Below are 11,127 nucleotides of genomic sequence, written 5' to 3'. Positions count from 1 at the left end.
GTTATCGTTTACTGCAGGATGACGAAATGCCGCTGGTTCATATCGCAGTGTTTATAGAACAGACAACGCCTTTCATGGAGGAATTTCTGGAGAGACTGGCAACCATGAACTACCCACAATCACGCATACGACTGTTCATACACAACAATGTAAGTACACGCTTACGATTGTTTATACCCAACAGTGTAAGTACACACTTATGACTGTCTATACCCAACAGCATAAGTACACGCTTACGACTGTTTATACCCAACAGCGTAAGTACACGCTTACGACTGTTTATACCCAACAGTATAAGTACACTCTTACGACTGCTTATACCCAACATCGTAAGTACACGCTTATGACTGTTTATACCCAACAGTGTAAGTACACGCTTATGACTGTTTATACCCAACAGCGTAAGTACACGCTTATGACTGTTTATACCCAACAGCGTAAGTACACGCTTATGACTGTCTATACCCAACAGCGTAAGTACACGCTTACGACTGTTTATACCCAACAGCGTAAGTACACGCTTACGACTGTTTATACCCAACAGTATAAGTACACTCTTACGACTGCTTATACCCAACATCGTAAGTACACGCTTATGACTGTTTATACCCAACAGTGTAAGTACACGCTTATGACTGTTTATACCCAACAGCGTAAGTACACGCTTATGACTGTTTATACCCAACAGCGTAAGTACACGCTTATGACTGTCTATACCCAACAGCGTAAGTACACTCTTACGACTGTTTATACCCAACATCGTAAGTACACGCTTATGACTGTTTATACCCAACAGTGTAAGTACACGCTTATGACTGTCTATACCCAACAGCGTAAGTACACGCTTATGACTGTTTATACCCAACAGCGTAAGTACACGCTTACGACTGTCTATACCCAACAGCGTAAGTACACGCTTACGACTGTTTATACCCAACAGCGTAAGAACACGCTTACGACTGTTTATACCCAACAGCGTAAGTACACGCTTACGACTGTCTATACCCAACAGCGTAAGTACACGATTACGACTGACTATACCCAACAGCGTAAGTACACGCTTACGACTGTCTATACCCAACAGCGTAAGTACACTCTTATGACTGTTTATACCCAACAGCGTAAGTACACGCTTATGACTGTCTATACCCAACAGCGTAAGTACACGCTTATGACTGTCTATACCCAACAGCGTAAGTACACGCTTATGATTGTCTATACCCAACAGCGTAAGTACACGCTTATGACTGTCTATACCCAACAGCGTAAGTACACGCTTATGACTGTTTATACCCAACAGCGTAAGTACACGCTTATGACTGTCTATACCCAACAGCGTAAGTACACGCTTATGATTGTCTATACCCAACAGCGTAAGTACACGCTTATGACTGTCTATACCCAACAGCGTAAGTACACGCTTATGACTGTTTATACCCAACAGCGTAAGTACACGCTTACGACTGTTTATACCCAACAGGGTAAGTACACGCTTATGATTGTCTATACCCAACAGCGTAAGTACACGCTTATGACTGTCTATACCCAACAGCGTAAGTACACGCTTATGACTGTTTATACCCAACAGCGTAAGTACACGCTTACGACTGTTTATACCCAACAGCGTAAGTACACGCTTACGACTGTCTATACACAACAGCGTAAGTACACGCTTACGACTGTTTATACCCAACAGCGTAAGTACACGCTTATGACTGTTTATACCCAACAGCGTAAGTACACGCTTATGACTGTCTATACCCAACAGCGTAAGTACACGCTTATGACTGTTTATACCCAACAGCGTAAGTACACGCTTATGATTGTCTATACCCAACAGCGTAAGTACACGCTTATGACTGTCTATACCCAACAGCGTAAGTACACGCTTACGACTGTTTATACCCAACAGCGTAAGTACAAGCTTATGACTGTTTATACCCAACAGGGTAAGTACACGCTTATGACTGTTTATACCCAACAGCGTAAGTACACGCTTATGACTGTCTATACCCAACAGCGTAAGTACACGCTTATGACTGTTTATACCCAACAGGGTAAGTACACGCTTACGACTGTTTATACCCAACAGCGTAAGTACACGCTTATGACTGTCTATACCCAACAGCGTAAGTACACGCTTATGACTGTTTATACCCAACAGCGTAAGTACACGCTTATGACTGTTTATACCCAACAGCGTAAGTACACACAAACTCACTTACGACAGCATTGTGTGGTTACATGTTTGTTGTGTGTGATGCTGTTTATTGTAAACCTGTGGATACACTCTGTGTGTGGGTGTGGGTGTGTGTGTAGGTGGTGTATCATGAGCAGCATGTAGAGCGGTTCTGGAATCGTCATCGATCTCTGTTCTCTGACATTCGCATCGTTGGACCAGAAGAGAACCTTCAGCATGACCAGGCTAGAACCATGGCAGTGTATGCACACAACCCACACACTGCACAGGCATTATACTGCACACACACACACACACACACACACACACACACACACTACACAGGCATTATACTACACACACACATACATACACACACACACACACACAGGCATTATACTGCACACACACACACACACTACACAGGCATTATACTACACACACACACCATACACACAGTAAACACATGCTACATGTCACACACACACAATATACATTACATGCTCACTGCACACACTACACACACACTTTCCACACATACTGTATAAGGCTACAGACTCATCACAACAAACCTGAAATACTAGTACTTATTTGGTACTAAAACTTGGACAAAGCTGCTTTATGACAATCTCAGCTCTTTATCTTCATATCCCAAACCTGCAGTAGAAGCCTGGCTGTGATCTTAAGACTCTGAGCTCTGTTTAATCTGCATGTAAACACAGTCACTAAAGCAGCTTTTTATTATGAGAAAATCACTAGTTCAGCCTTTTCTCTCTCAGAGCAACGCAGAGAAACGTGTAGCTGTGTTTGTTCAGCAGAGTTGATCACTGTAATGGTCTTCTTACTGGAGAAAACAGTTCATCCTCTAGAACCCGTACAGAACCCAGCAGCACGGAGCCTCACAGCACCAACACAGGGAGCTCATATCACCCCGTGTAACACTGCACTGACCGCCTGGGTCTGTGAGAGAGAGGTTAAAGCTCTGCTGCTGGTCTTTAAAGCTCTAAAAGACCTTAAAGCTCCTAAAAGTGTGTTTACAATCTTAGATCTGCAGATTCTGACCTTAAGACACCTTCAGTAAAACACAGAAAACATAGAGACTTTCACTTCTTCTGCTTCAAAACTGTGGAGCTCAATTAGCTTTTAACAGACAGTTGAGCTCAAAGCTCACTTTTAATAAACAGCTGAAAAAGCAGCTCTTTAACTCTGAGCTTCAGTAAAACTCTCCTCCTCTTTAACTCTGAGCTTCAGTAAAACTCTCCGTCTCTTTAACTCTGAGCTTCAGTAAAACTCTCCTCCTCTTTAACTCTGAGCTTCAGTAAAACTCTCCTCCTCTTTAACTCTGAGCTTCAGTAAAACTCTCCTCCTCTTTAACTCTGAGCTTCAGTAAAACTCTCCTCCTCTTTAACTCTGAGCTTCAGTCAAACTCTCCTCCTCTTTAACTCTGAGCTTCAGTAAAACTCTCCTCCTCTTTAACTCTGAGCTTCAGTCAAACTCTCCGTCTCTTTAACTCTGAGCTTCAGTAAAACTCTCCTCCTCTTTAACTCTGAGCTGCAGTAAAACTCTCCGTCTCTTTAACTCTGAGCTTCAGTAAAACTCTCCTCCTCTTTAACTCTGAGCTTCAGTAAAACTCTCCTCCTCTTTAACTCTGAGCTTCAGTCAAACTCTCCTCCTCTTTAACTCTGAGCTTCAGTAAAACTCTCCTCCTCTTTAACTCTGAGCTGCAGTAAAACTCTCCTCCTCTTTAACTCTGAGCTTCAGTCAAACTCTCCTCCTCTTTAACTCTGAGCTTCAGTAAAACTCTCCTCCTCTTTAACTCTGAGCTTCAGTAAAACTCTCCTCCTCTTTAACTCTGAGCTTCAGTAAAACTCTCCTCCTCTTTAACTCTGAGCTTCAGTAAAACTCTCCTCCTCTTTAACTCTGAGCTTCAGTCAAACTCTCCGTCTCTTTAACTCTGAGCTTCAGTAAAACTCTCCGTCTCTTTAACTCTGAGCTTCAGTCAAACTCTCCTCCTCTTTAACTCTGAGCTTCAGTCAAACTCTCCTCCTCTTTAACTCTGAGCTTCAGTAAAACTCTCCTCCTCTTTAACTCTGAGCTTCAGTAAAACTCTCCTCCTCTTTAACTCTGAGCTTCAGTAAAACTCTCCTCCTCTTTAACTCTGAGCTTCAGTCAAACTCTCCGTCTCTTTAACTCTGAGCTTCAGTAAAACTCTCCTCCTCTTTAACTCTGAGCTTCAGTCAAACTCTCCTCCTCTTTAACTCTGAGCTTCAGTAAAACTCTCCTCCTCTTTAACTCTGAGCTTCAGTAAAACTCTCCTCCTCTTTAACTCTGAGCTTCAGTAAAACTCTCCTCCTCTTTAACTCTGAGCTTCAGTCAAACTCTCCTCCTCTTTAACTCTGAGCTTCAGTCAAACTCTCCTCCTCTTTAACTCTGAGCTTCAGTAAAACTCTCCTCCTCTTTAACTCTGAGCTTCAGTAAAACTCTCCTCCTCTTTAAATCTGAGCTTCAGTAAAACTCTCCTCCTCTTTAACTCTGAGCTTCAGTAAAACTCTCCTCCTCTTTAACTCTGAGCTTCAGTCAAACTCTCCTCCTCTTTAACTCTGAGCTTCAGTCAAACTCTCCTCCTCTTTAACTCTGAGCTTCAGTCAAACTCTCCGTCTCTTTAACTCTGAGCTTCAGTAAAACTCTCCTCCTCTTTAACTCTGAGCTTCAGTAAAACTCTCCTCCTCTTGAACTCTGAGCTTCAGTAAAACTCTCCTCCTCTTGAACTCTGAGCTTCAGTAAAACTCTCCGTCTCTTTAACTCTGAGCTTCAGTAAAACTCTCCTCCTCTTTAACTCTGAGCTTCAGTAAAACTCTCCGTCTCTTTAACTCTGAGCTTCAGTAAAACTCTCCTCCTCTTTAACTCTGAGCTTCAGTAAAACTCTCCTCCTCTTTAACTCTGAGCTTCAGTAAAACTCTCCTCCTCTTTAACTCTGAGCTTCAGTCAAACTCTCCTCCTCTTTAACTCTTAGCTTCAGTCAAACTCTCCTCCTCTTTAACTCTGAGCTTCAGTAAAACTCTCCTCCTCTTTAACTCTGAGCTTCAGTAAAACTCTCCTCCTCTTTAACTCTGAGCTTCAGTAAAACTCTCCTCCTCTTTAACTCTGAGCTTTAGTAAAACTCTCCTCCTCTTTAACTCTGAGCTTCAGTAAAACTCTCCTCCTCTTTAACTCTGAGCTTCAGTCAAACTCTCCTCCTCTTTAACTCTGAGCTTCAGTCAAACTCTCCTCCTCTTTAACTCTGAGCTTCAGTCAAACTCTCCTCCTCTTTAACTCTGAGCTTCAGTCAAACTCTCCTCCTCTTTAACTCTGAGCTTCAGTCAAACTCTCCTCCTCTTTAACTCTGAGCTTCAGTTAAACTCTCCTCCTCTTTAACTCTGAGCTTCAGTAAAACTCTCCTCCTCTTTAACTCTGAGCTTCAGTAAAACTCTCCTCCTCTTTAACTCTGAGCTGCAGTAAAACTCTCCTCCTCTTTAACTCTGAGCTTCAGTAAAACTCTCCTCCTCTTTAACTCTGAGCTGCAGTAAAACTCTCCGTCTCTTTAACTCTGAGCTTCAGTAAAACTCTCCGTCTCTTTAACTCTGAGCTTCAGTAAAACTCTCCTCCTCTTTAACTCTGAGCTTCAGTAAAACTCTCCTCCTCTTTAACTCTGAGCTTCAGTAAAACTCTCCTCCTCTTTAACTCTGAGCTTCAGTAAAACTCTCCTCCTCTTTAACTCTGAGCTTCAGTAAAACTCTCCGTCTCTTTAACTCTGAGCTTCAGTAAAACTCTCCTCCTCTTTAATTCTGAGCTTCAGTAAAACTCTCCTCCTCTTTAACTCTGAGCTTCAGTAAAACTCTCCTCCTCTTTAACTCTGAGCTTCAGTAAAACTCTCCTCCTCTTTAACTCTGAGCTGCAGTAAAACTCTCCGTCTCTTTAACTCTGAGCTTCAGTAAAACTCTCCGTCTCTTTAACTCTGAACTTCAGTAAAACTCTCCTCCTCTTTAACTCTGAGCTTCAGTAAAACTCTCCTCCTCTTTAACTCTGAGCTTCAGTAAAACTCTCCTCCTCTTTAACTCTGAGCTTCAGTAAAACTCTCCTCCTCTTTAACTCTGAGCTTCAGTAAAACTCTCCGTCTCTTTAACTCTGAGCTTCAGTAAAACTCTCCTCCTCTTTAACTCTGAGCTTCAGTAAAACTCTCCGTCTCTTTAACTCTGAGCTTCAGTAAAACTCTCCTCCTCTTTAACTCTGAGCTTCAGTAAAACTCTCCTCCTCTTTAACTCTGAGCTTCAGTAAAACTCTCCTCCTCTTTAACTCTGAGCTTCAGTAAAACTCTCCTCCTCTTTAAATCTGAGCTTCAGTCAAACTCTCCTCCTCTTTGCTCCTTTTCTCTGTAATCTGTTGTGTGTTATTGTCTAATATGATATTATATTAGTACTCAGAGTTTTTTTGTTACTGTTAGGCTCCACCCCTCTGGGTGATGTGTACGTCTGATAAGTGATTAAAAACTGTCAATGCTAATTTAAATTGAGTGTGTGTGTGTGTGTGTGTGTGTGTGTGTGTGTTTGTGCAGGGAGGCCTGCAGGAGTGACCCCTCGTGTGATTATTACTTCAGTATCGACTCCGATGTGGCTCTGAGCAATGCAGATACGCTGAGGATCCTCATCGAGGAGAACAAGTAGGAAAAACACACAAACCCAGCGTGAAGTGAAAGTCGTCTATCTAGAATGTTCATATGGTTCTAACGTAAAAGCTTCATTTAATGGTCCGTGTAAGGCATGTCACCCTTGCTCTAAGCAAGCGTCTGATGTAGAACATAAAGACTCTTACAGGGTTAAAATATTAGCCCTCGCTCTCCAGTCGGGCCGGTCCTCCACTCAGCTCACAGGTGCACCCGGAGGTCATAAAAATGAGCGTGTAGAAATCAGTTATGACTGGTTTTGGTGCGTAAATCCACATCGTACGTGGCTCTCGGAGTAAAAATAAGCCAGAACTTTGTCAGATATGAGCTCTTTAATCGTCCAGACTGAGAAAATCAGGAACTATAAGAAACGCAGCTTCGACATTACTGATCAGAGCCCCCCGAGACCTGTGTGGGGGTGGCCTGATATGCTAGTGAGGAGTGACTGACCAGTGGATGGAAAAGTAGCTTTCACTTGAAGATTAGCTTTTGCTTGGTGGTCAGCTTTTCCAAGCTGTGTGGGCGGGACAAACCACATCAGCCTTGTTATTGGTGAAGATGCTGCTTACATATGCGTGACCCAAGATTAAGACCACCCAGTTGACGGCTTTCATTGACTTCAGCCATTTAATGGACGTGACTTTTGCAGGAGGTGCTATTTGTGCCTGTGGTTTGTGGTCCTATTAAAACCCTCATACTCAATCGTTCATACGCTCCCCCACTCTCTCCGTCTCCTGCAGGTCAGTAATCGCCCCCATGCTGTCCCGTCATGGTAAACTGTGGTCGAATTTCTGGGGCGCTCTGAGTCCGGAGGGGTTCTACTCACGCTCTGAAGACTACATCGACATCGTGCAGGCCAAACGACTGTGAGTTCCGCGCACCTGTCTGCCTGTGTTTGTGTTTTCTTACAGGTGTCGTTTTAGCCACTAGAGACCCTCATTGAGTCAGTAACCCACAGGTGTGTGTTGTCACATAGGTAGCTTACCTGTTCATGTGCTCAGGTGTATCGCTCAGGTGTATCTCTCAGGTGTTTAGGTGCTCAGGTGTATCTCTCAGGTGTTTAGGTGCTCAGGTGTATCTCTCAGGTGTTTAGGTGCTCAGGTGTATCTCTGATATTTGTGTGCTCAGCTGAGGTCTTTAGGTGTTCAGATGTGTCTCAGGTGTGTTTCTCAGGTATTTAGGTGCTCAGTTGTGTCTCTCAGGTGTTTAGGAATATTTCTCAGGTGTCACGGTGCTCAAGTATACCTTAATTGCTCAGGTGTATATCAGGTGTTTACATGCGCAAATGTATTTCTCCAGTGTTTAGGTGTTCAGGTGTGTCTCTCAATACTCAAGTGTATCTCAGATGTGTATCACAGATGTGTGTCTCAGATGTCTCTAGTGTTTATGTGCCACGGTCCATGTTTTTATTTGGGCAGGTGTATCGCAAGTGCTGAAAAATCTCAGGTGTTCAGGTGCTCAGGTGTATCTCAGGTGTTCAGGTGCTCAGGTTGGTCTCTCAGGAGTTCAGGTGCTTAGATGTTTCACTCAGGTGTATCTCATGTTCAGGTGCTCAGGTGTATCTGTACCAACCTCATCTCCTTCTTGCCCTCCTTCCCTTCTCTACCCCGCTATTACCCTTTGGCCTCCTTTAAGGCCTGACTATGTTTGTTCCATGTACCACATTATTTGTAAGTCGCTTTGGATCAAAGCGTCTGCTAAATGTAAATGTAAATGTAATGTAATGTAATGTATCTCTCAGGTGTTCAGGTGCTCAGGTGTATCTCTCAGGTGTTCAGGTGCTCAGGTGTATCTCTCAGGTGTTGAAGTGCTCAGGTGTATCTTATGTGTTTAGTTCAGGTGCTCAGGTGTATCGTGTTCATGGGCTCAGGTGTATCTCTCAGGTCTTCAGGTGTATCTTTGGTGTTCATTGCTCAGGTCCATTTCGTATGTTTTTAGTTGGGCAGGTGTATCTCAAGTGCTGATGAATCTCAGGTGTTTAGGTGCTCAGGTGTATCTCTCTGGTGTTCACTTGCTCACTTGAATCTCTCATGCAGTAACGTGCTAAGGTGGATCTCTCAGTTGTATCTCTGTCTGTTTGCCCCCCCCCCTCCCGGTGTAGAGGTGTGTGGAACGTCCCGTATATAACACAGGTGTACCTGATCCGTGGGGACGTCTTGCGCTCCCGTCTGGCTGGCGTCTCACTGTTCCAGCAGGAGGGGGCCGACCCAGACATGATCTTCTGCAGGGCCATCCGAGACCAGGTGAGAACGTTGAGAAGTGAGGTAGAACGTAGATGAAAGCTCAGAAAGGTTCTTTTGTTTCTACAAGTATAGATAAAAATAGTTTAGTGTGTCTGTTATTGTTGTTAGTTATGTACTTTGTTACATTTGTAAAGCGCCTGATGGTAAAGCGCCTGATGGTAAGCGCCTGATGGTAAGCGCCTGATGGTAAGCGCCTGATGGTAAGGCGCCTGATGGTAAGCGTCTGATGGTAAGCGTCTGATTGTAAAGCGTCTTGATGGTAAGGCGTCTGATGGTAAGGCGTCTGATGGTAAGGCGTCTGATGGTAAGCGTCTGATGGTAAGGCGTCTGATGGTAAGGCTCCTGATGGTAAGCGTCTGATTGTAAAGCGTCTGATGGTAAGCGTCTGATGGTAAGGCGTCTGATGGTAAGCGTCTGATGGTAAGGCGTCTGATGGTAAGGCGTCTGATGGTAAGCGTCTCATTGTAAAGCATCTGATGGTAAGGCTCCTGATGGTAAGCGTCTGATTGTAAAGCGTCTGATGGTAAGCGTCTGATGGTAAGGCGTCTGATGGTAAGGCGTCTGATGGTAAGGCGTCTGATGGTAAGCGTCTCATTGTAAAGCATCTGATGGTAAGGCGTCTGATGGTAAGGCGTCTGATCGTAAGCGTCTGATGGTAAGCGTCTGATGGTAAGGCGTCTGATGGTAAGCGTCTCATTGTAAAGCATCTGATGGTAAGGCGTCTGATGGTAAGGCGTCTGATCGTAAGCGTCTGATGGTAAGCGTCTGATGGTAAGGCGTCTGATGGTAAGCGTCTCATTGTAAAGCATCTTATGGTAAGCGTCTGATGGTAAGGCGTCTGATGGTAAGGCGTCTGATGGTAAGCGTCTGATGGTAAGCGTCTGATGGTAAGGCGTCTGATGGTAAGCGTCTCATTGTAAAGCATCTTATGGTAAGCGTCTGATGGTAAGGCGTCTGATCGTAAGCGTCTGATGGTAAGCGTCTGATGGTAAGGCGTCTGATGGTAAGCGTCTCATTGTAAAGCATCTTATGGTAAGCATCTGATGGTAAGGCGTCTGATGGTAAGCGTCTGATGGTAAGGCGTCTGATTGTAAAGCATCTGATGGTACGCGTCTGATTGTAAAGCATCTGATGGTAAGCATCTGATGGTAAGCGTCTGATGGTAAGCGTCTGATGGTAAGGCGTCTGATGGTAAGCGCCTGATGGTAAGGCGTCTGATGGTAAGCGTCTCATTGTAAAGCATCTGATGGTAAGCGTCTGATTGTAAAGCGTCTGATGGTAAGCGTCTGATGGTAAGGCGTTTGATTGTAAAGCAATTGATGGTAAGCGTCTGATTGTAAAGCGTCTGATGGTAAGGCGTCTGATGGTAAGGCGTTTGATTGTAAAGCGTCTGATGGTAAGGCGTCTGATTGTAAAGCATCTGATGGTAAGCGTCTGATTGTAAAGCGTCTGATGGTAAGCGTCTGATGGTAAGGCGTCTGATGGTAAGCGTCTCATTGTAAAGCATCTTATGGTAAGCGTCTCATTGTAAAGCATCTTATGGTAAGCGTCTGATGGTAAGGCGTCTGATGGTAAGGCATCTGATGGTAAGCGTCTCATTGTAAAGCGTCTGATGGTAAGGCGTCTGATGGTAAGCGTCTCATTGTAAAGCATCTGATGGTAAGCGTCTGATCTTCTGCAGGGCCATCCGAGACCAGGTGAGAACGTTGAGAAGTGAGGTAGAACGTAGATGAAAGCTCAGAAAGGTTCTTTTGTTTCTACAAGTATAGATAAAAATAGTTTAGTGTGTCTGTTATTGTTGTTAGTTATGTACTTTGTTACATTTGTAAAGCGCCTGATGGTAAAGCGCCTGATGGTAAGCGCCTGATGGTAAGCGTCTGATGGTAAGCGTCTGATGGTAAGCGTCTGATGGTAAGGCGCCTGATGGTAAGCGTCTGATGGTAAGCGTCTTGATGGTAAGCGTCTGATTGTAAAGCGTCTGATGGTAAGGCGTCTGATGGTAAGGC

At 44.2% G+C, this 11,127-nt stretch overlaps 1 protein-coding gene across 1 annotated transcript in view; it reads left to right on the top strand.

Annotated features, from left to right (window-relative positions):
• plod3 (procollagen-lysine, 2-oxoglutarate 5-dioxygenase 3) overlaps positions 1 to 11,127 on the top strand; it is a gene marked incomplete at its 5' end in the record, with an annotated part of 39,473 nt that overhangs the window by 19,088 nt on the left and 9,258 nt on the right. Inside the window, 5 exons of the mRNA XM_037541437.1 lie at positions 18 to 149; positions 2,320 to 2,441; positions 6,771 to 6,875; positions 7,619 to 7,744; positions 8,980 to 9,121. Coding sequence (XP_037397334.1) covers positions 18 to 149; positions 2,320 to 2,441; positions 6,771 to 6,875; positions 7,619 to 7,744; positions 8,980 to 9,121 — 627 coding nt within the window. The remainder of the gene's footprint in view (positions 1 to 17; positions 150 to 2,319; positions 2,442 to 6,770; positions 6,876 to 7,618; positions 7,745 to 8,979; positions 9,122 to 11,127) is intronic.

The sequence above is a fragment of the Pygocentrus nattereri genome, chromosome 9 (genome assembly GCF_015220715.1).
Source record: "Pygocentrus nattereri isolate fPygNat1 chromosome 9, fPygNat1.pri, whole genome shotgun sequence".
In the NCBI taxonomy this organism is placed as follows: Eukaryota; Metazoa; Chordata; class Actinopteri; order Characiformes; family Serrasalmidae; genus Pygocentrus; species Pygocentrus nattereri.
The sequence above is the reverse complement of the archived record's forward strand: the minus strand, read 5'-3'. Positions and strand labels throughout refer to the sequence as shown.